The following is a 25292-nucleotide window of genomic DNA, read 5'->3' as shown; positions in this document are numbered from 1 at the left end:
CAGTCTCCCCATCTGTAAAATGGGGTGACAGTAGTTCCACCTCCTGTGAGGACTGAGTGAAGTCAGGAACCAGAAGCAGCTCCCACGCGAGACTCAGAAAGTGTGACAGGCATGGAGGGTACGGACCCATGAAGCTAGGCCCGGCGCGTTCGGAAAAAGAGGGAGCTTCCCTCCAGGTTTCCCCCGGACGGAATCTGTTTCATCCTGGGCACCTGCCTGCAGAGCCCCTTGCGTGCTGTCAGTCCACAATGAATGCCTGGTGGAAGAGTTCACCCAGGGCCTGCAAAACCGTGGTGCTCAGCTTCTCTAAGTTCCTGTTAACTTCCAGACCCGACTCTTCAACTTGATTCCAAGGCAATCAGAGCTGATCGTCAACACTGGACTTTGCAGGTAGCTCCCAAAACCACATGCATATTTACAACTAAGAAGTGCCAGTTCCTCAAAGAATGTTAGCCTCTGAGATACATCAAGAGACCAGGAGGCAAGGGGTTAAAGGCAAACCGTGGCATTCCCCAAATCTGTCCAGTTCCCTGGCATGGGACGGTGTCATGGAGCCCGAGGTGGCGTCTTTTGTTTGGCTGCTGATGGTGGCCTTTGGGCCTTGGCATCCACCTTGCTGCAATTTTCCAGGAACAGTAGATCATTTGAAAGCAGAGCTGCCACGTTTTGCTCAATAAAGGTATTTTGTAGAGTGATGATAAATTTGGCATGTCTTTATTATTATTATTTTTTTCAACACTTAAGGAAAATAAAAGCTGGTACAAAGGTATGTTTGTTTCTGAAATGTGTTTCCTTCCCCAGATGTTCTTTTCTGCCAATTCCAAAATGCATTCTGAGCTCAGTCCTCCAGTTTCCTCTCTGTGGGGAAGAACAATGAGATCTTTGTAACCACACAGGGGAAACAGCCGCTTCCCTCTGCAGTGGGCATGGGGGCGGGGCTGGGACGTCCCACCTCCTCCCACCTCGATGGAAACCACGAGTCTGTGCCAGCCCAGCGGACTGTCGGGGGTTCGGCAGCCTCCTTTCCCATGGTGGTAATTTGCAGGGTCAAGGCTCCGGGGCACCACAGTCTGCACCTCTGTCCCTGGATCCTTGAGTTTGCCGTGTGGCCTTGCAGTGAATGTTTCCATCTGCATGGCATTTATGGTCTCTGGGGCTTGGTGCTGTCTTCATTACCTGGAGTTGAACTCGCCCTTTTCCTTTTCTGTCTGCCTTTCTTGCATCAAATGCTGTTCCCCACCCAAAGGGTAGCCCAGTCTGCAGGACGTGGTGCAGAGGTAGAGTTGGTGGCTTCACGAGAGTCCAGCAGGGCACAGACCTTCCTTGGCTGTTCCGTCTGTCGCTTTGTGACTTGAGACTGCATGGGTGGGGTACCTGAGGGATCCGTGAGCCCCCCCTTCCCACACGTGTGGGTGCACACACAACACATGCACAGTACTTTAGAAGTATCACCTTAGTTGGATTTGAAGGACAGCCAAGAGACCTGTATAAAGCTTGTAGTTAGGGTCGAGGGTCGTTTCAATACTGGCCTGAATTAAGAGCAGTCTCCGGCCGGGCGCGGTGGCTCAAGCCTGTAATCCCAGCACTTTGGGAGGCCGAGACGGGCGGATCACGAGGTCAGGAGTTCGAGACCATCCTGGCTAACACGGTGAAACCCCGTCTCTACTAAAAAATACAAAAAACTAGCCGGGCGAGGTGGCGGGCGCCTGTAGTCCCAGCTACTCGGGAGGCTGAGGCAGGAGAATGGCGGCGTGAACCCGGGAGGCGGAGCTTGCAGTGAGCTGAGATCCGGCCACTGCACTCCAGCCTGGGCGACAGAGCGAGACTCTGTCTCAAAAAAAAAAAAAAAAAAAAAAAAAAAAAAAAGAGCAGTCTCCATGGGGTTGCTTTCTGTGGGGTATGTGTTTAATGAAAATCCTTGTTTTTAAATAAATGTATCCTGCTTTAGAACACCCATGATATAAAATCTAGACTTCATAGATAAAAATAGCTAACATTTGTTGTGTATCACAGTGTGCCAGGCGGGCTCTAAGAGATGTTTATTTCTTTAATCCTTCCAGCTGCCCTGTGGGCCATCCCTCCCCTAGTTTTATAGACGAAGAAACTGAGGCTGGGAGAGGTCAATTAACTTGCTTGGTTTCATGCAGGCAAAACTAGGAATCGGCAGACGGTGGTTCCAGTGCCTGCCTCTTAATTGCTACTTCAATTACAAGTGTTTTCTTCCATCAATAAAAGAAATCAGCGAGTAGCCTCCCATGGGTTTCAGTAAGTGCAAGCCCTCCGTGTCATCCCAGACCTCAGCCTGCCCATTTAATGGGTGAGGGCACTGAGGCCTGGAGGGGATGGTGACTTCAGAGCCACTCTCCTGGGCTCTGCCATTCCTCTTGCCTCCCATGTGAACCTGAGTGGCCACATGACCCTGGGAGAGAGCTACTCAACTGTCCCAAGGAGAGGGTGATGACTGCTGACCTCCCACCGGCCATCAGCCCCCCACTGACTGACACCCCTGAGTCAGTCTCCACCCTGGGACTGTTTCTCTCACTATTTGCCATGGCCTTGGACCACTTCCGGGGGCTTGGCAAGGCAGGAGGCGTGGAACCAAGATGGTATGTAATCAGAATGCTATATTTTGTTGAAAATAAGAATGTTAGTAACGGGCTGGTTTCTGGCAGGTCAAACTGGGACTCTGAAATACATATTTTTCTCTGCTCTGCCCTAAACCTTCTAATTAGTGAAAACGCACATTTGCAGACATCAATCAAATGTCATATTCCCTAGCAGCTTGTCCTGGGCTCACTGAGCTGGTCACATTCCACAGTTGCTAACTCAGGACTTGAAGAGTATGTGTGCACGTGTGTGTGCGTGCGTGTGTTTGTGAGAGAGACACATGCCTTCTGGGGAGCCCTGGTGGCCTGTTTCCTTCCCTCCCAGGCCCCTGAGCTTCTGCTCCCCACCCCGCCCCCAGCCCCTTGTCAGCATGTGCATAGCCACTGCAATGAGATACAGACGTTCGCCCAATTAAAACACAGTTAGTGGAGGATCCATGGCTTTTGGGAAAAAGTGCTTTCTGTCAGGAGGATCTCTGCTGGGCAGTATTCCGTAGCTAGACCCAAGCTCCGGTCAACAATGGACTCCATTAACAGCCTGGGTTTTGGAACAGGTGATTTACTTCTGGTAACTGGCTCTGGTGCACGGATGTTCCCTCCTCTTGCTGGAATCTCTGCCCGACCCAGACAGTGCTTGTGAACCAGCCCTGGTGGGCTCCATGGGATTCTGGGTCTGGGAGGCGAGGACTTGCCTGGGGTCATTCTTGTTCTGCAGGGCACTAGCCATGCTGGCTGCATGAAGCCGTATCACAGGGACCCGTGGGTCCTTTATATCTGATCATTTGTCATTTGTATCTGGGGTGGTTAGTTGCAAACAATTCCGCAGTAGCCAAATCAAGAAAGTCACTGGTTCTCACAGGAGCACAACTGGTGTGGGGCGAGCCCAGGGGTGTGGCCCAGGCAAGCCCTTCACCTGGTGCGCATTAGCCTTCTTATCCGGGAATGGGGGGAGGCGGTCTGGGCCCAGGGAGGGGACCATGCAGAGCTGGGGATCTCCATCGGTCCAGGATTCAGGGCGCCTCCGACCATTCCCTGCCCAGCGACTCCTCTTCAGTTTTACTTTGGTGTTTTCCATTTCACTTCTGCCTCTAGGCCAGTGTTTTTCAAAATATGTTTCCTGAGTGGAAACAAAAAAAATGTTCTGTGATCAGGTGCAGCTGGGAAATCCTAGGGGAGAGAAAGTGAACTAGGCTTCCTCACTGCAGGACTTCTCAGAGCCTTTAAAATGGTAATTATGCTCCAGGCCTTGTCCCCCTCTACCTAGGCATCCTTTACTGGTTGGGAAGAGAGGGCAGGTTATGGGTGAGTCCGGGTAAGCGGAGTTGTGCCTAAGCTGATACCTGACGTCACCAACACTGTTCTGTCACCTTGCTTTGGTGTGACTTCTTCACAGTTGTCACATCTGGGCCATTTGGAGGGAAGTAGCAAGCCCTTTGCTTATCTCCCAGGACTTTCCAGAGTAGCCAAGCAGAGCCTTGGGCCAGTTCCCTTGTGGGGCCAGGCCCTGCCCAGGAGCACAGGCAGGAGGACAGCTGCCTCCCCGCCTGACCCAGGGCCTTGGTGTCGGGGCCATCACCCCCAGCTCTGCGGTGGAGCAGCAGGGACCTGCCTGGCCCATCTCTCTGTTGAGTGAAGACCAGGAGGCGCCTGTTCTGTTCTGTGTGCTCAGAGGTGTCTGAAACCAGCTACCTCGTTTTCTTTTTATCTTTTGCAAGTGATTTCTTATTTCCTGCTCCACCCCCAAACGTGCCCTCTGTATGTTTCCTGTTCACCTGCTTCCCTGACCTTTGAAATGTGGTCCCTGCTCGGGAAACTTGCCTGGACCTCCGTTAATTATGGTTTTCCTCCAGGCTGTATGTGTGTGTGTGTTTGAGTGTGCAAGTGTGTGCGTTAGGATTAGAGAGAATTCGATGGGGGGCCAGGGGCCAACAGGAATGGGGGTGGCTGAGCTGAGAGGCCGAGGGCAGGTTTGAGGTTGCATTGGGAGTCCAGGCTGGTGAGTGTGAGGTGGCAGATGTGAGGTATGTGTGGCGAGTGGGGTGCTGTCTGGGTGACTGGGCTGGGAGAGGGCAGGTGGGGGCCAAGCTGGAAGAAGTGGTGTTATTCTGCAGCACCTGATGTACATAGACCTTGGGGGTGCAGCTCCAGGCTTTCTGTGTCCCCACCCACCCCTGAAGGCCCCACTGTCCCGCCTTCTGCAGCCAGCCTGCCTTTTGTCTGCCCCTGAGCTCCTCCGCTCTTGTGGTCGTAAGAAAAGCTTTTTATAATCCAAGTTGGTTTGGGAAGAGGCAAACTGTCCTTTCCCAACAGTCATATGCCAACCCTGGCCACATCTATTCTGGATTTGAAGCAAAAGATGGTATTTATTCATTATTGTCATGCAAATGTCAGTAGCTTACTCGCCGTTGATGGAGACAGCACCTGGAATGGGAGGGATGGTCCACTGCCAGCATTGGAGGTGCTCAACCTGAGCACCCGGGCCTTGCTCTGCAGACAGCCCTGCTCTGCGCCAGGCCCTGCTCTGCACCAGGTTCCACTGGGTGGCATCAGCCATGCCTGCCCTGAGGAGGTGAGGTGCAGGCTCTCTCCAGTGAAGGTGCAGAGGCAGCGTAAGCTGGCGGGCTCACGGAGGACGTGGGCTTCACCTGGATACCGGAGGCCAGGTCACATTCAGCCAAGTATTCATCAGCTGGGTGTGGAGACCAGGGAGGGTTTTTAGGGGGTGGGAACGGCTAGAGGCAAGGAGGTGGTCAAGGTGGGGTCTACCGGAGACTTGGTCTACTCTTGTGGGGTGGGATTCATGTAGAGAGAGCCCTTGGGGGCTGAGGCCAAGCTGCGGGGTAGATAGGAGAGACCTCCTGGCTTAGCGGGTCCTTGGGTGGATGGATGGACAGATGGAGGGATGTTGGGGGAATTGGTGGGATATAGATAGTTGAGCCAAGGTGGAAATGGGGGAGCAGAGCTATTCCTGGGGTGCATGAAGATGTCAGCAAGTATCCCACTCCAGCTTGAGTTTGCAGAGCTTCCTATAAAAGGCAGAACATGTGCTTGGTTAAAGGAAACCCAAGATTTTATTATTGTTGTAAATGTCAAGTCCCTCATTTTGAATCTTTAGACAACTGCAGAATTGTGTCACCGACTTGGGTAAAAGCCCAAGGAAAAACATGAAATTGTGTTGCCAAAACTGCGGTCGTCGTAGCTGTATGAGGGTTTCAGTGGCCACCTCCACCCCAGTAGGAGAGACGTGTAGATGTTGAACGCGCTGTGAGCTGCGTGCAGAGGATTGAAACGTGGGTGTGGGGATAGGCCCTAGCTTCATGGAACTGTCTACATAAAAGCGAGTCTGGGTGTTTCCTGTTTCTTCTACCTTAAGAAATTTCCACGAGAAGCTAAGGTATGATTTTGCCAAGAATGTTGTTAATGGCCCAGCAGTGAATATTTTCAGCCACTTGTAGACACCTGGACTTTATTCTTGGCAAACAGGTATATGCTACTTGGACTTGGAGAGACTGAACTTGGCTGTGCTCAGAATGGAGGAGACCGGCTCACTTGTGCTTTTGACAGTCACGCAGATTTCTCCCTGGTCCCCATCATTTTTAGCCAGATCAGTGCTTTTTCAAACATTTCCTCTTGAAGGGGAGATGGGACATTCTGGCTCAGGGATGGAGAGGCTTCCAGGCAGCCTTCAACATTGTCCCTGCCCCACCCTAAGTATCTCTGAAGTTTTATGTTTTATCATAAAGTCTGTGAGAATGTTGCAGACTCTGTTATAGTCATGCTGGTTTCATTTTTTAAAATATGGTTTGAATTTTATCTAAAGTACGTGGATTATATCTGAGAACGAATGTGCAAGGCCTGTATGCAAAACATAATACAGCTTTACAGAAGGACGTTAGAGAGGACTGCAGTAGATGTTCACGGATAGGAAGACAGGAGCTGGAGATGGCAGTTGCCCCCAGATTCAGTGCAGGGGCCGGCAGTGCGCTCTTCTCCCTATTCTTTCCTCCCGCCACACTGCACAAATGTTGGTGTCTGGCATTTAAAGAAGCAGGCCAGGGGCGGTAGCTCACACCTATAATCCCAGCACTTTGGGAGGCCAAGGCGGGTGGATCACTTGAAGTCAGGAGTTCGAGACCAGCCTGGCCAACGTGGTGAAACCCTGTCTCTACTAAAAATACAAAAATTAGCCGGGCATGGTAGCGGGCGCCTGTAATCCCAGCTACTTGAGAAGCTGAGGCAGGGGAATCCCTTGGACCCGGGAGGCAGAGATTGCAGTGAGCCTGGATCGTGCCACTGTACTCCAGCCTGGGCAACAGAGTAAGACTCCATCTCAAATACATACATACATACATACATACATACATACATACATACCAAATAAAGAAGCAGAGTGTTGAGAGGGGGTTGCTATGTAGAGGTGTCGGGGGTGATTGGCACCCAGCATCCGGAAGCAGGGTGGGGTAGGGTGCAGAGGTGACTGACAGCAGAGGCTACTGGAGCAGATGGGAAGCTGGTTATGGAGCCAATAAGTAAATTGATTGAGCAAATAAGTAAACGTATGGACAGTAACACAAGCCAGGCTTTGCACTTCGGGGAAGGTGCTTACAAACGCGGACTAGACAGTACCCAGACACTGTCTGGCTGAGACTGTGGGTACTGCCACACACACCTGCACAGAAATAGAGAAATAGTCACAGATGCATGTGTGTATAAAAGTGTAGTAGGCTGGGCACGGCGGCTCGTGCCTATAATCCCAGCACTTTGGGAGGCCGAGATGGGTGGATCACTTGAGGTTAGGAGTTTGAGACCAGCCTGTCTAACAAGGCGAAACTCCATCTCTACTAAACATACAGAAATTAGCCGGTTGTGGGGGCACAAACCTGTAATCCCAGCTACTTGGGAGGCTGAGGATCACTTGAACCTGGGAGGTGGAGGTTGCAGTGAGTCGAAATTGCACCATTTTATACCAGCCTGGGTGACAGAGTGAGACTCTGTCTGAAAAAATATAAAAGTGTGAGTATACATACACGTGTACAGTTGGTTCTTGTTATTCTTGCAAGTTATGCTCTATAAAGTCACTGTGAACCCTGAATTATTGAATACTGAACCATTGCTCCTAGGGGAATCCTAGGGCTAGGCTCCTGTTAGCCTCGGGTCACAGCGTTTTTGCCAACTGATCGATACGTGACCTTGTCTTTTTTTTTTTTTTGAGATGGAGTCTTGCTCTGTCACCCGGGCTGGAGTGCAGTGGCTGGATCTCTCAGCTCACTGCAAGCTCCGCCTCCCGGGTTCACGCCATTCTCCTGCCTCAGCCTCCCAAGTAGCTGGGACTACAGGCGCTCGCCACCGCACCCAGCTAGTTTTTTATATGTTTTAGTAGAGACGAGGTTTCACCGTGTTAGCCAGGATGGTCTCGATCTCCTGACCTCGTGATCCGCCCGTCTCGGCCTCCCAAAGTGCTGGGATTACAGGCTTGAGCCACCGCGCCCGGCCGTTTTTTTGTTTGTTTGTTTGTTTGTTTTTAAAGATAGTGTCTTGCTCTGTCACCCCAGGCTGGAATGCAGTGGTACAATCATGGGTCACTGCAACCTTGACCTCCTGGGCTCAGGCCATTTTCCTACCTCAGCCTCCCGAGTAGCTGGGACCACAGGCATGCACCACCACGCCTGTCTTATTTAAAAAAATATACAGTCAAGGTCTTGCCGTGTTGCCCAGGCTGGTCTCAAACTCCTGACCTCAAGTGATCCTCCTACCTCGGCCTCCCAAAGTGTTGGGATTACAGGCATGAGCCATCGCACTCAGCCTGTAACCTTGTGTTATGTGTGTTTCTGTTTAAAGACACCTTAGGCTGAGGGCAGTGGCTCATGCTTGTAATCCCAGCACTTTGGGAGGCTGAGGTGGGAAGATCACTTGAGCCTTGGAGGTTGAGGCTGCAGTGAGCCAAGGTCACACCACTGGACTCTAAAGCCTGGGTGGCAGAGTGAGACCCTGTCTCTAAAAAGCCCTTTATTTACTGTATATTGTTGATTCATTAACAGTGAATTCATGGCCAACTACGCAGTAGCTCATATCTGAATAAAGCCTCTAACGCATATTCTCTTTGTAAGGCATGGGGCAGCCTCATGCACCTAGGAGCACTACACAGCACTTCAGCATATGTACAGGGGACATTTTACACAGCAAAATTGCCCACAAAAAGCACAATGATGTGCAAAGCATGGCACTAGTGAGACTGAGGGAAGGACACTTGCTTACATCTCGACAGTCGGAGCAAGAAGATGGGGCGTTGTGGCCTTGGTTGACCTCAGTTTGGAACATGTGGTGGTGACTCAGTTTTTTCACACTCTGCAAGTCTGTGAATGATTGCAGAAGTACTGCGAGGTTTGATTTGGGAGATATAAATAAATGTTAGCGAGTAGGCGAGCTTAAGTGTGGAATCTGGGAAGGAGGACTGTACATGTATTTCCTACCTCCTTCAGCAAAGAGGCCTAGAAGCAGTGACCCCAAGTAGCAGTGAGTGCACCAGCACCCAGGTCTGGGTTTCTGAATACCATTCTCCACCCAGAGGAGCCAGAGCTTGTCCACGAAGAAGCTGGTTCTAGGGCTGGGGCAAGGAGAGGTACAAGCTGAGCGTGCGGCATCTTATTGTGTAAGAAAGCAAAGAAGTTCTGGAGGACTGGTGGGGACCTCTAGGACACAAGAGCTAGCTTAGAGGGGCGCTCACTGTCCAAGTCTAGGAATATTTGAACATCAAAATGTTTTGTATATGCCTTAGCGACCAACCCACATTTAAAACAAACTCCTGAATGAGGGCTGTAACTGTAGTTCCAAGTCATTCGTTTTTGTAGCTTGTAATAGCCCATAATGTTACTATACTATACATTTACCTTTTTTTTTTAATATATTTTATTTTTTGAGATAGAGTTTTGCTTTTGTCACCCAGGCTGGAGTGCAGTGGCAGAATCTCAGCTCACTGCAACCTCTGCTTCCTGGTTTCAAGCTATTTTCCTGCCTCAGCCTCCCAAGAAGCTGGGATTACAGTTATGTGCCACCATGTCTGGCTAATTTTTGTATTTTTAGAAGAGACAGGGTTTCATCATGTTGGCCAGGCTGGTCTCGAACTCCTGACGTCAGGTGATCCGCCTGCTTGGCCTCCCAAAGTGCTGGGATTACAGTTGTGAGCCGCTGCGCCCGAGCTGCATTTACCTGTTTTTAATTGTGGTAAAATACATATAACACTTATCGTTGTAACTGTTTGTAAGTGTGAAGTTCAGTGGCATTAAGAACATTCATGTTGGCCGGGCGCGGTGGCTCAAGCCTGTAATCCCAGCACTTTGGGAGGCCGAGACGGGCGGATCACGAGGTCAGGAGATCGAGACCATCCTGGCTAACACGGTGAAACCCCGTCTCTACTAAAAATACAAGAAAATTAGCCGGGCGAGGTGGAGGGCGCCTGTAGTCCCAGCTACTTGGGAGGCTGAGGCAGGAGAATGGCGTGAACCCGGGAGGCGGAGCTTGCAGTGAGCCGAGATCGCGCCACTGCACTCCAGCCTGGGGCACAGAGCAAGACTCTGTCTCAAAAAAAAAAAAAAAAAGAACATTCATGTTGCTGGTAACCACTGCCACCATCTATCTCCCACCACAATTTAATAAATGATTGAAACCAGACTTTCTTGACCACAAACAATAGTGCAGCAGCAGCATCATAGATTTCTCTGTCCTGCTGGCTGAGCTGTGGCATCCTTCCTTTTTTATATTGTAAAAACTGTAAATAAAATGCCATAAAAACGCCAGCATTGATCTTTGTGGAACTTGGGGAGCTGACCGTCTAATGTGTCGGGGGTATAACAGGCCCGGGCAGCCCAGGGGTTTCTGAAGGAGACGAATCGGGAGGGCTTTGCTTCCCCGGGCATCAGGGCAGATTGCAAAGCCTTGTTTTCGGCACGTCATGCCGATGTGGGGTGGACAGTTAGACCAAGAGGAGCCCGGAAGCAGACCCAGGCGTACCTGGAGCTTTGGCATCTGGCAGAACTCCCGTCCCTGGGGTTGGGGTGTGAGGAGGTGTGCAGGGTAGTAGCGTGAATCACCGCTTTGAGGAGCTGACGCTAGAAGGTGCCCAGAGCTGTGTTAGGTGTCAGAGAAGTTGTTTGTGAGGCACTGTGAGTAGAATTAAGTAATTTGAGTGCATAATTGCATCTTCGGGTCAGGCCTGGGCATGCTCAACATTCTCCAAGTCATGTTTGTTTTTCGATGCTCCAGCTCTTCCTCCTCCAGGAAGCCTGCCCAGTCTACCAACAGCTAGGTCTACCCACAGTCAGCTCTTCCTCCTCTTGGAAGCCTGCCCACTCTAACCACAGCCAGTTCTTCCCTTCTAGGAAGCCTGTCTGGTCCACCCACAGCCAGGTCTTCCTCCTCCAGGAAGCCTGCCTGGTCCACCCACAGCCAGGTCTTCCTCCTCCAGGAAGCCTGCCTGGTCCACCCACAGCCAGGTCTTCCTCCTCCAGGAAGCCTGCCTGGTTCACCCACAGCCAGGTGTTCCCATAGTCAACTCCTCCTCCTCTCGGAAGCCTGCCCACTCCACCCACAGCCAGATCTTCCCTGTCTAGGAAGCCTCTCTACTCCACCTACAGCCAGGTCTTCTTCCTCCAGGAAGCCTGCCTGGGCCACCCGCAGTCAGCTGATCCATCCCCAGACTCCAGGCATTACCTGTCCATGCATTCAAACCACCTTTTCTTCTTGGGTGGTTTTGTGTGTGCGAGTGTGCGTGTGTGTGTATATCTATCCTGCCCAACTAACCTGTGGGCTCCTTCACTCTGGAGCCCTGATGTCTTCTGTTTCTCGGTCTCTCCCATCGTGCTGGCACTGGACGCAGGATCATTCCTGACTGATTAATCTCTAGCTTGTGTCCAGGCTGCAGCTTGCTCCGATGAGCAGTTGGAGGCCCAGTGTCATGCTTGGTGAATATAAATAAGGCATGGACTGAAAATGTTGCTTATTTTGGTATAGTAGCAAAGGATTGGGTTACCTTGAATTGAGTCTTGTTTGGTGTAACCATGTAAATAAACAGTGTAAAATATAGGCTATTGGAATGGAAGCCCAGACATCTGTTACGAATTCTATATATAAATATTGGATATGCTTACATGGGTTAAAATGAGATTGCTGGCACTTGGGTTTTCAAACTCCTGATTCTGCTCTGGTGGGGACTGATCACGGGTCCTGGTACTCAAGGCAGGAGGGACCACGAGCTGGCCTTTCTCTGACACTGACTTGCCAGAAGTGGGCATTCCTGGGAGTGGCAGACATGCACCCACTAGATAGACTTGAATCACCCCCTCACATTCTCCTAATAGTGCCAAGAACCCACAGCAGAGCGCGGGGTATACCGAGTTTGTGCTGAGCAGGGCTGCCTGAATCCGGGGTTGAAGAAGGTGTTCTACGCCCAATTAAACCAACTGGGAATCCAGGCAAAAGAAGACGCTCCCAAGGGAAGCCAGCCTGCCCAGTGTGCATGGTGCCTTTTAAACAAATTATCTGCATTTCCATTGGGATAAAGTTCACATAACAACAGTACTCGCTGGATTTTTTTTTTTTTTTGAGACAGAGTCTCACTCTGTTGCCCAGGCTGGAGTATAGTGATGGGATGTTGGCTCACTGTAACCTCCGCCTCCTGGGTTCAAGCGATTCTCCTGCCTCCGTCTCTCAAGTAGCTGGGATTACAGGGATGCACCTGCCACCACGCCTGGCTAATTTTTTTTTTTTTTTTTTTGGAAACAGAGTTGTGGTCTGTCGCCTAGGCTGGAGTGCAGTGGCGCAATCTCAGCTCACCTCTGTTTCCCGGGTTCAAGGGATTCTCTTGCCTTAGCCTCCGGCGTGGCTGGGATTACAGGCGCCCTCCACCATGCCCAGCTAATTTTTGTATTTTTAGTAGAGATGAAGTTTCACCGTGTTGGCCAGGCTGGTCTCAAACTCCTGACCTCGTGATCCGCCCACCTCAGCCTCCCAAAGTACTGGGATTACAGGCGTGAGCCACTGCACCTGGTCATAATATTCCTTTTTATGCATCATTCCTTTTTATGGTCTCTCTGACCTCCGTCAGGTGGTGAATAGACTACGTTTCATTTATGCTTTCATCAGTTATGGACATTTGAGCTGTTCCCATGTCTGGCTATGTGAGCACTGCTGTTAACATGCGTGTACCTGTATGTGTACATACATGAGTAGAGGGGTTCAGTTCTTTTGGGTACATATGTAGGAGTGGAATTACTGGTCATAGGATCATTCTATGTGTAACTTTTTGAGGCACTACCAGGCTGTTTTCCACAGCAGCCAGAGGTGTCTTTAAAAGCAGTTGTCAGCTGGGCTCAGTGGCTCACACCTGTAATCCCAGCACTTTGGGAGGCCAAGGCGGGTGGATCACCTAAGGTCAGGAGTTCGAGACCAGCCTGGCCAACATGGCAAAATCCCGTCTCTACTAAAAATACAAAATTAGCTGGGTATGGTGGCACATGCCTGTAATCCCAGCTACTCAGGAGGCTGAGACGGGAGAATCGCTTGAAACTGGGAGGCCGAGGTTGCAATGAGCCGAGATTGCGCCATCACACTCCAGCCTGGGCGACAAGAGTGAAACTCCGTCTCAAAATAAAAAGAAACTAAAGGGAATGATCACTTCCTGCTTCATGAATGAGGAAACTGAGGCTCTGGGAGATGGGAAATCCTGCCCGGAATCTCACAGCTGGAGGCCAGGCCGGGCTTTGAATCCAGGCACCTGAGTCAGAGTCAATGGTGTGTGCTTTGTGTTGGAGCTGGCTGGGGCCTGGATGAGGGCAACATTTAATTAGTGAAAACCACTACCCACTACCCGCCCCCCCCTCCCCGCCGGCTGTTACCTCTTGAGCACTTTTCTATTTAGCATCCTGTTTAAGCCTCGCACTCTCTGATGTGGAGGTGCGGTAATTATCCCCATTTCACAGACAGGATGTTGAGGTCGGAGGGGTTGAGGGATTCTCGTGGGCCAGGTCTCAGCCAGGCTTGCTAACCCTGGAGTCTGCCGTCTGCTCTGAAGCGGTCACTGTGAGCTGGAGAGCTGACCTGGCCCTTTTGCCCTTGTGATGTACGGTCCTGAAAAAAATATTTGCACAAATAGCTTCATAGGAGCATACATGGAATTTGGAATTTAAAAATACATTAAAAAGTATGTATTTACCAGTATTACCAATATATTAGCCAGAGACTCGTCTCCCTAATGAGGCCACCTTTCCTTTTTCAATCTTCATCTCCGCTGGCACTTTCTCATAACTGTCATTCATTCTAGTAGAAATCATGGTTCACGGTTACGCTGTGTGTGTGGTTTTTGGTTTTGACACGTCGAACATTTTTGATGTTACCGCAGTCATTTTCTTACTACTTTAATTGGTGCCACCTTTCCATGGAGACAATAGTCTAGTTACCCCTGCTGCTGGAGATCGTTCAGTTTTTTTTTTTTTTTTTTTTTTGCTGTTACAAATAAGGCCTCAGCAAATATTGTGACTAAGACTTTTTCCTTCTTTCTGGTGTTTCTTGGGACAGACTCCTGCAGGGGTGATCCCTGGGGAGAGGGCGTAATTATTTTATGTTCATGATGCAACAGTTCCCACCGTGTTTTCTGAAAGGTTTGTTTTGCAGTCTGAGCTGGCAGATGACTTTCTGTTTTTTATGGTGATCTGGTGGGTCCTGGAGTGTGATGGTGGCCGGGCGGGCTGTTTCAGCCGTCAGCCTGTCTGTCCCCCACCCACACCCAGAACTGAGGCTCCAAGGTGCAGCCTCAGGTGTCTGCTGCAGCCTGTGCATCCGTCATCGCCCCAGGTCTGTTGCCTTCCTTTCTCCTCCTTCTGGAATTACACTGCCCAGAGCTCAGGCTAGAGGTCAGCAGGTCATCACTGGATGGAATGACCTGGAGCAGGCCGAGGCACTTTTCTGATGGTATCTGGGGGCTGTGTAGCTGTGACCCCTGATCTGCAGGGGGCTGTGAAATGAGAGCCTTTGGCCACATGGGCACATCATGTGGGAAGGAGCCCAGAGGACCAGCACCTGCCATGACCCCCCCACGCTCTGCTCCAGTGTGCTCCCACCCCGGGACCTTTGCCCAGGCCTGCCGGCTCCTTCTCTCCTAGCAAGGCCTGCCCTGACTGTCTCATGTAGCATGCAACTGCCCGACCCACTTGACCCTGCACTGTTGCCCTGATCCGCAGCATTTATGATGTAACATTAGTAAGGTGTCCTTATTGGCTATGTTTATTGCTTGTTTATTACCACCCACAGGAATACGGAGCCATTCAGGCCCGTGTCTTGGGTGCCTGGGTGGGCCAGCTGGTGCTGGGCGCTCGCCTGCTGGAGGAGTGAGTGCCCGTGGCCAGCCAGCCCCTCCTGCTGCCTGGGCTGCATCTCTTCCTTAGTGTGCTGCTTTTACAGGCTTCTCTCCTGAACTGTCCTCTTCGCTTTTTTTTTTTTTTTTTTCTTTTAAGCTTTAAAAGAAGTTTTTGTAGAGATGTGGTCTTGCTATGTTGCCCAGGCTGGTCTTGAACTCCTGGCCTGAGATGATCCTCTCTCCTCAGCCAGTGCTGGGATTATAGGTGTGAGCTACCGAGCCAGCTGCTCTGCTCTTCTCTCTCCCTCCCATCGGGTTCTGCTCCTGCCATGTTCTCCCCTCTCCCCACCAAAGGCTGGGTTTTCTTTGTCTGGGTTTCTTTCCTCTTTGGAGAAGAGGGGGCTGTAGGGCCTTGGCATGGGGCCCCTCAGAGGATGCCCCCATCACCCAGAGCTCCACAGGCCCTGGTGGGCAGGAGCAGGAGCAGAAGAGGAGGTGCCATCTCTGCCTTCTGGGGAAGGGCAGGGGCCACCCACACAGAGCCCTCCTACTTGCTGTGGACCCTGGGGCCACTGCCAGGTCCTTCCAAAGGAAAGCCGGCTCCCCAGGTGGTGGGAGAGCGATGTGGGTTCCTCTTAAACTTAGAAATTGAGTGTGTGGTTGTTTCTAAGTGTCTTAGAAGCCAAAGCGGCTCCTGGAAGGAGCCTGCCTGCCACGACGGGCCTCGCCCTGGCTGTGCCCACAGATGTCCCCGGGGCCTGCCGCTGCTGCCCGGCTCTCCCGGCCTCCCCCAGTGTGGGTTGGGAAAAGCACAGGAAATTAAAAAACACCTCCATCTCTGGCCTTTGAAGAATGCACCTGAACAGCCGAGAGTGTAAACTGTGGTGAAATGTGGTCTTTCCAGTTTGGGGAGAAGCAGGGCAGAGCTAGGGCTTTTGTACTCAGGGTTTCCTGCCTCCCTCCCCTGGGCTGGCCAGGGCTCCCCGCTGGGACCTCCAGCTGTAGTGGGGAAGGGTTTACTGGGTTGCTGGGCACTGTGGACTACCCCTAAGGGCAGGTATGCCTGCCTTTACCCGGGTTCCCCTCCTGCCTGGAAGACACAGCCCATGGGAGGCCTTGTCTGTGGGATCCTCCAGCGTCAGACACACTGGGACCAGTGTCTGCCTGGTGAGGGACAGGGCTGGCAGGCCCGGTCCCCCACCTACTTGAACACCCGCGGTGGTGGGGGCTCGCCGTCTCCCGAGACAGTCTGTGTCATTGTTGTCCAAGGAAGCTGATTTAGAGTAAAGTTCCGTGTCTAGTCCCACTCTGTGCCTGTGTTAGCAGGGGACTCTCCAGCTGGAGCTGGGTTCACCCTGGTAGGGGGACTTCATGGGGCCTGGGCGACAGCACTGTGTGTATGTGTTTGTGTGTCTGGGTGTGTGTGTGTCTGAGGAGGTGGACCAGTTTCTCAAAAGGCCTGTGACTCCAAGAACCGTGGAATTTCAGCCTGGGCGGATCCACCTTCATTGGTGAGTGGGGACAAGCTGGGGGCCCTTGCCACAGGGGCAGCCAGGGCATGGGGCACAGTTGACCTCATTCACAAAATGGGAGTCTCAGTCATCCCTGCCCCAGCGGCCAGGATGATGAGCGGGAACACACCGTGTGGGGGCCACCTGGCCTGGGTGTGCTGTGGGTGTCCTTGTTGGTGATGGTTCCACCCGCTTGTGCCACCAATGCCCTCTGGGTCTCACACACAACTGTCTTCCCTGCGAAGGCCCCTACTGCCCCCAGGCCTCAGTGCTGCTTCCGGTCTCTGAAGGCCCCAGGCGCTTCCGCATCCTGGGTGTGATTCCCGTGCGCCTGCGGACCCCCTTGAGGCTGGCATCTCATCCTTCGGTGCACCTGTTGGCCAGACCTCTGGTAGCAGGTGCTCACTCCCCAGAATATGCCAGGGCCTGGGGGCAGGGACCTGGGCTCTTCCCTTGCAGCCTCACCGAGTGGAGGGAACTCAGTGTCTTGGAGTTGGGGTGCCAGCAGGCTGGGTGGCGCAGGGGAAATGCAGACAGACCCCTCAGCTGGTGTCCCAGAGCAGCTGCCTTCCCCCGCCCGAGGGATGTTGCCCGCAGCCCAGTCAGGGGTAGGGCCTGGGGGCCCTGCCTGTGAGCTGCAGAATTGTCGCCTTTGACCCTGGGTTTTCTTCGTTATCTGTTTGGACCTGTTTGGGGAAGGGAGGGGGTGAGATTTGGAGATAAATGCCTTAGCTGTGGCCATCTCCTCTTGTGAGAGGTCAGAATGTCCAGTTCCGCTGCAGTTATAACATCCCATTTTTTGATTTTGTTTTCTTTTTTTTTTCCTTTTTTTTTTTTTTTTTTTTTTTTTTTTTTGAGATGGAGTCTCGCTTTTTCACCCAGGCTGGAGTGTGCAATGGGATGATCTGATCTCAGCTCACTGCAACCTCCGCCTCTCAGGTTCAAGCGATTCTCCTGCCTCAGCCTCCCGAGTAGCTGGGATTACAGTTGTGAGCCACCATGCCTGGCTAATTTTTGTATTTTTAGTAGAGGCAAGGTTTCGCCGTGTTGGCCAGGCTGGTCTCGAACTCCTGGCCTTAAGTGATCTGCCCGTCTTGGCCTCCCAGAGTGCTGGGATTACAGGTGTGAGCCACCGCGCCCGGCCCAGAACTCTTTAATTCCCAACTGAAACCTTCCCCCTTAAGCAGGTCCCCAGTCCTCCTCCCCCAGTCCCTGGTCCCACCATTCTACTTTCTGTCTCAATGAATTTGCCTACCATAAGTACCTCATATAAACTGAATCATAAAGTACTTGTGTTTTGTATCTGGCTTATTTCACTTAGCATAACATTCTTAAGTTCCACCCATGTTGTAGCATGTGTCAGAATCTCCTTTTTTTTTTTTTTTTTTTTTTTTTTTCAGACAGAGTCTTGCTCTGTCACCCAGGCTGGAGTTCAATGGCGCGATATCGGTTCACTGCAAAATCTGTCTCCCGGGTCCAAGCAATTCTCCTGCCTCAGCCTCCTTAGTAGCTGGGACTACAGGTGCGTGCCACCATGCCTGGTAATTTTTGTATTTTTTGTAGAGACGGGGTTTCACCATCGTGGCCAGGCTGGTCTTGAATTCCTGACCTCGGGTGATCCACCCGCCTTGGCCTCCCAAAGTGCTGGAATCACAGGTGTGAGCCACTGCGCCTGGCCAGAATCTTTTTCCTATTTAGGACTGAATAATACCCCATTGTGTGGATGGAGCACATTTTGTCTCATCATTCATCCCGCAGTTGATACGTGGGTTGCTTCCATGTTTGGTTTTGTTTTGTTGTTGTTGTTTGTTTTTTTTTTGAGACAGCGTCTCGCTGTGTCGCCCCAGCTGGAATGCAGTGGCACAATCTTGGCTCACTGCAACCTCTGCCTCCCGGGTTCAAGCGATTCTCCTGCCTCAGACTCGCAACTAGCTGGGATTACAGGTGCCCGTCACTACGCCCGGCTAATTTTTGTATTTTTAGTAGAGACGGGGTTTCACCATGTTGGCCAGGCTGGTCTCGAATTCCTGACCTCAGGTGATCCACCCTCCTCAGCCTCCCAAAGTGCTGGGATTACAGGCACGAGCCATCATGCCCAGCCGCCTCCATGTTTTAGCTGTTGGGAGGGATGCTGCCGTGATCCAATGTGTATGCATATCTGATCGTGTCCCTGTTTTCAGTTCTTTTGGGTATATACCCTGAAGTGGAATTGCTGGGTCCTGTGGTAATTCTATGTTTAAGTTTTTGGGTAGCTGCCATGCTGTTTTCCATAGTAGCTGCACCATTTTACATGTTTCCAGTGGTGCACAAGGGTTCCAGTTGCTCCACATCCTCACCAGCGCTTGGTGTTTTGTGTTTGGATAGTAGCCGTCCTCATTGGTGCAAGGCGGTATCTTATTGTAGTGTTGATTTGCATTTCCCTGGTGATGAAGGGTATGTTAAGCCTGTTTTGATGTGTTTATTAGCCATTTATATGTCGTCTTTGGAGAAACGTCTGTTCAAGTTGTTTGCCCATTTTTGAGTTGGGTTGGTTGTTTTCTCATTGTTGAGTTTTAGGAGTTCTCTATATTTCATGGATATTAATCTCTTAGTAGATCTATGATGTGGAAATATTTTCTCTCATTCTGTGGGGTTGCCTTTTTACTCTCTCGACAGTGTCTTTTGATGCACAGAATCTTTAACTTCCATGAAGTCCCATTTGTCTTTATTTGTTGCCTTTGCCTTCCCGTTGTTTGGCTTTCACCATGTCCCTCATTGCCACGAAGAACTGTAGCCCTAAGGTCATGACAGCACGGGTGGGGTGGCGGAGTCTCCGCTGTCATTTTCCTGGCCTCAGGTCCTCTGTGTGTCCTCCCATCCATCGGAGAATATCCCCTGGGAACAGGAGGGGCCAGGATTTGAGCCAGTGCTTGTCTTGGCAGGGAGGCCCGTGCTTGGAACTATCTATCGCACTGCCCTGGGGTCTCCTGGGCCATACTCTGGTCCTTTGTGCTCCCGGGTGCCCTCATAGAGGCTGCAAATCTTTCCCCTGCTGAAATGAAACCAACTGAACTAGCTACAGGATTCAGTTCCGTGACTGTCATTGCCTGAGTTGAGTTTGTTTTGGCTTTCTCTTTCTTGATGAAGATGGGAATGTGGGGTTGGCCGGGCTCCCCTATCTGCACGGGAGGGCCCAGGGATCTGCAGTTTTCATGAGGAATGTCAGCTGTTTTGAGCCAAGGCTTCAGAGGTTTTTTGGAGGTGTTTGTGGCCAGCCCAGCCTAGCCCTGCTGGTAGCAGACACGGACTGATGGAGCTCCCTGGAGGCCCTTACCTCCTCGTGTCCACTCCTCATGTGGCTTTTTAGTCCCTCTGAGTCTGTGTTGGGGGTTGCTGGACCCTCCTGGGGTCTGAGGTGTCTGGTGGGGTGATGGTCTCAAGACCTCTCCTGATTCTCATTCAGCCTGTTGTGGGAATAAGACACTTGGCTGTGAGATGAGGCCTCTTGCACAGGCAGAAGGGGCTGAGGGCTGGGGTGCAGAGGGAGGTGACGGAGCCAGCCCAGCCGCAGGCAGATCAGGAATGCTTGGGGTGGGCTGGTGGAGGGAAGTGTAGGTGAGGCCAGGGGCCAAGGCCTTGGAGGCCAGGCTAGGGAGTCTGACCTTGTTCTGCATGGCACTGGCACAGGGAGCTGTGAAAGGTGTCTGAGCCAAGGGGTGGCATTCCAGAGTGACCCTTTAAATGTGTTCATTGTAGGAATGTCCAGAAGCAGGGTGGGAGAAATATGGAATACGGGGTGGATGGGAGCAGAGGCCATAGGCCAAAGAAAGGGGCCTGAGCTTGGACAGTGGTCAAAGACTTACAAGGGAATCTGGAGGCTCTGTCTGGCCTGGGCTTTGAACCCCTCAAAAAGTGTGGCACTGTGGCTGGGTCTATAGCAGGCAGCATGACCAGGGCTGTGCCTTCATGTCCCCATCCTCTGTGTCAGGCCAACAAAGGGGATGTGGCTTCTCTCTAGAACAGGACAGGGCCCCAGCAGCCTCTGGAGGATGACGTGGGAGGTGGTGGGTGTGGCAGGAAGGGTCACCCGTACCTGGGGGAACAGACGTAGCAGGTGGTAAACAAACAGTTGCTAGGCTGGGCCCGGTGGCTCACGCCTGTAATCCCAACACTTTGGGAGGCCGAGGCGGGCAGATCACGAGGTCAGGAGATTGAGACCATCCTGGCTAACACAGTGAAACCCCGTCTCTACTAAAAATACAAAAAATTAGCCGGGCGCAGTGGCGGGTGCCTGTAGTCCCTGCTACGCAGGAGGCTGAGGCAGGAGAATGGCGTGAACCCGGGAGGCGGAGCTTGCCGTGAGCAGAGATCACGCCACTGCACTCCAGCCTGGGTGACAGAGCGAGACTCCGTCTCAAAAAAAAAAAAAAAACACCAGTTGCTGTCACTGAGTGCGGTAAGAAGGCTGTTTGCTGTGCTGCAGGAGCCTCTGAATGGTGTGGGCCGGGGCCGCCCAGGCAACTTCCTGAGAGCGCCTTGGGGGTGGGAGGAAGGAACTGGAGGTCTTGGGCATGAGTGGGGCAGTGCCAGGAGTGCTCTGGGCATAGTGCTGCATCCCAGGGCTGTGTGTCCTGCTGGCTTAGCCAGTGGCCCTCACGGTTTGCTTCTGCCCCACAGCCTCGCCACTCCTGCTATTTGCCAACCGCCGGGACGTACGGCTGGTGGACGCTGGCGGAGTCAAGCTGGAGTCCACCATTGTGGTCAGTGGCCTGGAGGATGCGGCCGCAGTGGACTTCCAGTTCTCCAAGGGAGCCGTGTACTGGACAGATGTGAGCGAGGAGGCCATCAAGCAGACCTACCTGAACCAGACGGGGGCCGCCGTGCAGAATGTGGTCATCTCCGGCCTGGTCTCGCCCGATGGCCTTGCCTGCGACTGGGTGGGCAAGAAGCTGTACTGGACGGACTCAGAGACCAACCGCATCGAGGTCGCCAACCTCAATGGCACATCCCGGAAGGTCCTCTTCTGGCAGGACCTTGACCAGCCGAGGGCCATCGCCTTGGATCCCGCTCACGGGTAAACCCTGCCGCGACTCTGCCTGGGTCCAGGGGGCGGGGAGCGTCACCGTTTCTCTCTCGAATTTATGTGAGCCCAAGTTATTTTTCAGAAAAAAGATGTGAATCTTAAAACGAGTTCGTGGGGGGTGCTTTGGCTCATGCTTGTAATCCCAGCACTCTGGCAGGCCAAGGCGGGTAGATCACTTGAGTCCAGGAGTTCAAGACCAGACTGGGCAACATGGTGAGACCCCATTTCTAAAAAAAAAAAAAAAATCGGGTGTGATGGTGTGCACCTGTAATCCCAACTCCTTGGGAGGCTGAGGTAGGAGGATCATTTGAGCCTGGGAGATCGAGGCTACAGTGAACTGTGATCCCACCACTGTACTCCAGCCTGGGCGACAAAGGAGACCCTGTCTCAAAAAAAAAAAAAAAAAGAACTCAGCTTTCAGGATTTGTTATGGTTGAGAGAATTACTTCCCCTTGAGATTCCATAGTTATGTTTCTTTTTTTTTTTTGTGAGACAGAATCTCGCTCTGTCACCCTTGTTGGAGTGCAGTGGTGTGATCTCAGCTCACTGCAAGCTCCGTCTCCCAGGTTCATGCCATTCTCCTGCCTCAGCCTCCCTAGAAGCTGGGGCTACAGGTGCCCACCACCATGCCCGACTAATTTTTTGTATTTTTAGTAGAGACGGGGTTTCACCGTGTTAGCCAGGATGGTCTCGACCTCCTGACCTCATGATCTGCCCTCCTCAGCCTCCCAAAGTGCTGGGATTGCAGGCGTGAGCCACCGCGCCCGGCCTTTTTTTTTTTTTTTTTTAATTGAGATGGAGTCTTGCTCTTGTTGCCCAGGCTGGTGTGCAGTGACATGATCTCGGCTCACTGCAACCTCCGCCTCCCGGGTTCAAGTGATTCTCCTGCCTCAGCCTCCCAAGTAGCTGGGATTACAGGCGCCCACCACCATGCCCAGGTAATTTTTGTATTTTTGGTAGAGATGGGGTTTCACCAGGATGGCCAGGCTGGTCTCGAACTCCTCACCCCAGGTGATCCACCCACCTTGGCCTCCCAAAGTGCTGGGATTACAGGCGTGAGCCACCATGCCTGGTTCATAGTTACGTTCCTTTTTAAAACTTGCATGTCTGATGGGGTTGGCTGTGGGTCTGAATGGTTAAACGCATCTTTGCTGTGTGTATGGTGGGTGGCCTGGGAAGTGCAGACTCTCAGGCAGGTGGAATCTGCGCCTTCTCCTGGCTTTCTAACTGCGTTGGCTGAAAAAGTGCAGCTCCTCATCTGGAAGCAGAACCTGGGTCTGTTTTGGAAGCTGCCCTGTGTCCTCCTCAGCTCCTTGTCTGGCTGAGTTCACCTGGGCCCTTGAAGGCTCAGGGCCTGGCCATGATCCCAGGTAGGGAGACGGTGGGTGGCAGGAAAGCGAAGAACCTCCTTGGAGTCGAAGTCCGGGGTGGAGAGTTTAAGGGGAGGTGGCCCAGCTCCAGTGGCCAGCTAGGCCAGATCACCCCAGACTCCCGAGCAGAGGGAACAGTTTGCTTGGATGCCCGTTGTCCCTCCTTCGTCCCTCCTCTTGCAGCCTGGGAGTGACTCTGGGGGCTGTACACACACCCTTACCTGGGCTGTGCTGAGCCCTGGCCCTTGCTGACCTGTCAGGTTCCGTGCTGAGTTCGTGTGAGAACTGGTTGGCAGAGGTCCCTGACTAGAACACAGGAGCCTTTTCCCCCCATTCCCAGGCTCAGTTGGAAGCCCTTTGCCTGTTAGTTCATACAGTGTCACCACAGTCTCTCAGCACTCCCAGCCTGGACCTCACCGGATGAGGGACCGGCCTAGATCTTCTTTGCGCAATGGCGCGATCTCGACTCACTGCAACCTCCACCTCCCAGGTTCAAGCGATTCTCCTGCCTCAGCCTCCTGAGTAGCTGTTATTACAGGCATGCACTACCACACCTGGCTAGTTTTTGTATTTTTAGTAGAGACAGGGTTTCGCCAGGCTGGTTTCAAACTCCTAATCTCAAGTGATCCACCAGCCTCGGCCTCCCAAAGTGCTGGGATTGCAGGTGTGAGCCACTGCACCCGGCCTGACCTAGATCTTCTAGATTAGAAAGTCTCAGGACTGGGCAGCCACGCATCCAGGCCTGCCACAGGAGCCCACCCGCCCTCCTCCCTGAAGTCAGGGCTCTGGGAGCCCTTCCCTTTTCCGTGCCCTGTGGGACAGTGTCCAAACTCTGGAGTAGGACCGAAGACCCCTGGGCTCTAGTCCTGAGGCCACCAACTTGCTGTTGCCCTTCGCAGTGACCTCCCCCTGACTCCCATGGCGCTGGCTGCAGGAGCCGGGCAGGAGGGGCTGGTTGCCATACCCTGCAGATGCCCTTCCTCTGGGCCTGCCCGGGGTAGTGGGAATGAGAGTATCCTCACCAAGGCTGGGGTTTGGGAGCTGGGGAAGCAGAGTGCCGTGGTGGCCAAGTTCACCTCTTTGCTCTGTGCGGTGACTTAAGAAGCCATTGACTGGCTTCTGACAAGCACGGGAAGGGCTGGAGCCTTTCAGAGCCCAATAGGTTTGTGTGAGCCAGGTGTGTGTGTCTGAGCAACTGAGTGTGGGAGTGGGAGGATGTGAGCCTGTGTGTGTGTGTGTGTGTGTATGTGTGCGCGCACGCACACATGTGCGTGCATACGTGTGAGCCTGTGTGCGTGCGTGTGCACACGTGTGTGAGCGGGTATTTGTATGCTTGTCTGTGTGAGTGCACGCGCGTGATTATGCATGCGCGTGTATGTGCCTGTGTGAGCGAGTATGTGCGCGAGAGTGTCTGCCTCTGAACCAGTCTGTGTGTAAGTACGGGGTACCAGCAGGGGTGGGATGCGGTGGAATTTATGGCCAAAGTATTTTGAGTCCCTGAGGTCAGGCCAGAGCAGCCTCGTGCCCCCACCACCTGAGAAGTACCCCTAGCCTCCCAGGGGTGCTGTGCTGGGCAACCGCTTATCCCTGGGGCCCCTCTTATGCCCTCGCTGCCCTCCGAGTGGGCTGGCCACCTGCAGCTGCCCGGAGCCAGCTGACTTCCAGGGCGGCCTCTGTTCCGCCTGGTGAACTGTCGCCCTCTCAGCCCTCTCCCCCTGCACTGTGGCTCCAGGAGCTGTGGGGTTACTGATCTTCTTTTTGGAAGGGTCAGCTGGTGTAGCAGTCTCTCTGGCTTGGAGGGGGCATCAGCAGTGGTGGGAGAGGCCAAAGATAGCAGCCTGCTGGAAGCCCTCTCCCGGGGCCGGCCTGCGGTTGCTCACCAGCGGCTGCCGCGGCCATTGTGTCACTGGAACCTATGCTCCTCCCATCCTTGCGTTCCCTCCCAGTGTGGGTCGCTGCAGCTCCCTCACCTCCCAACCAGGCATCCACCCACATTTGTGAACCCTTGTGCGCTGGTCCTGCTCCCCATGCAGCAGGTATAGCTCCGTCTCTGACCCTTTCAGTGGATGGGAGGAGACGGTAAATGAATAGTATTTGAGAGGGATGTGTGTGTGGGGGGATAAAGCCGTGCCCGGGTGCTGTGGCGAGGGGCTTCTCTCGGAGCTCAGGTGCTGGGCTCTTGGTGACTTTTGAGCCGAGACTGGAAGCAGCTGTCTGGCTACTCGAAGCAGCCGTCTGGCTATCTGGGAGCGGCGCCCTCCAGGCAGAGGAATCAGCCAGTGCAAACCCTGGGCTGGTTTGGGGCGGGGCCTGTTTGAGGGGCTGTAGCAGAATGTAGGGGAACAGGGCCCAAGGTGTGAGGAGAGGACACATCAGGTCTCGAGCAGAGGAGGTGCC

The 25292-nt window shown here is 52.8% G+C and overlaps 1 protein-coding gene across 2 annotated transcripts in view; it reads left to right on the top strand.

Annotated features, from left to right (window-relative positions):
* LRP5 (LDL receptor related protein 5) overlaps positions 1–25292 on the top strand; it is a 140714-nt gene that overhangs the window by 15659 nt on the left and 99763 nt on the right. For both annotated transcript variants that reach the window (XM_050758106.1, XM_050758105.1), the window contains exon 2: positions 21120–21516. In XM_050758106.1, the coding sequence (XP_050614063.1) occupies positions 21120–21516 (397 nt within the window). The remainder of the gene's footprint in view (positions 1–21119; positions 21517–25292) is intronic.

Source organism: Macaca thibetana, chromosome 14 (assembly GCF_024542745.1).
Source record: "Macaca thibetana thibetana isolate TM-01 chromosome 14, ASM2454274v1, whole genome shotgun sequence".
Classification (NCBI taxonomy): Eukaryota; Metazoa; Chordata; class Mammalia; order Primates; family Cercopithecidae; genus Macaca; species Macaca thibetana.
Note: the sequence above shows the minus strand (reverse complement) of the source record. Positions and strands in the feature narration are given on the sequence as shown.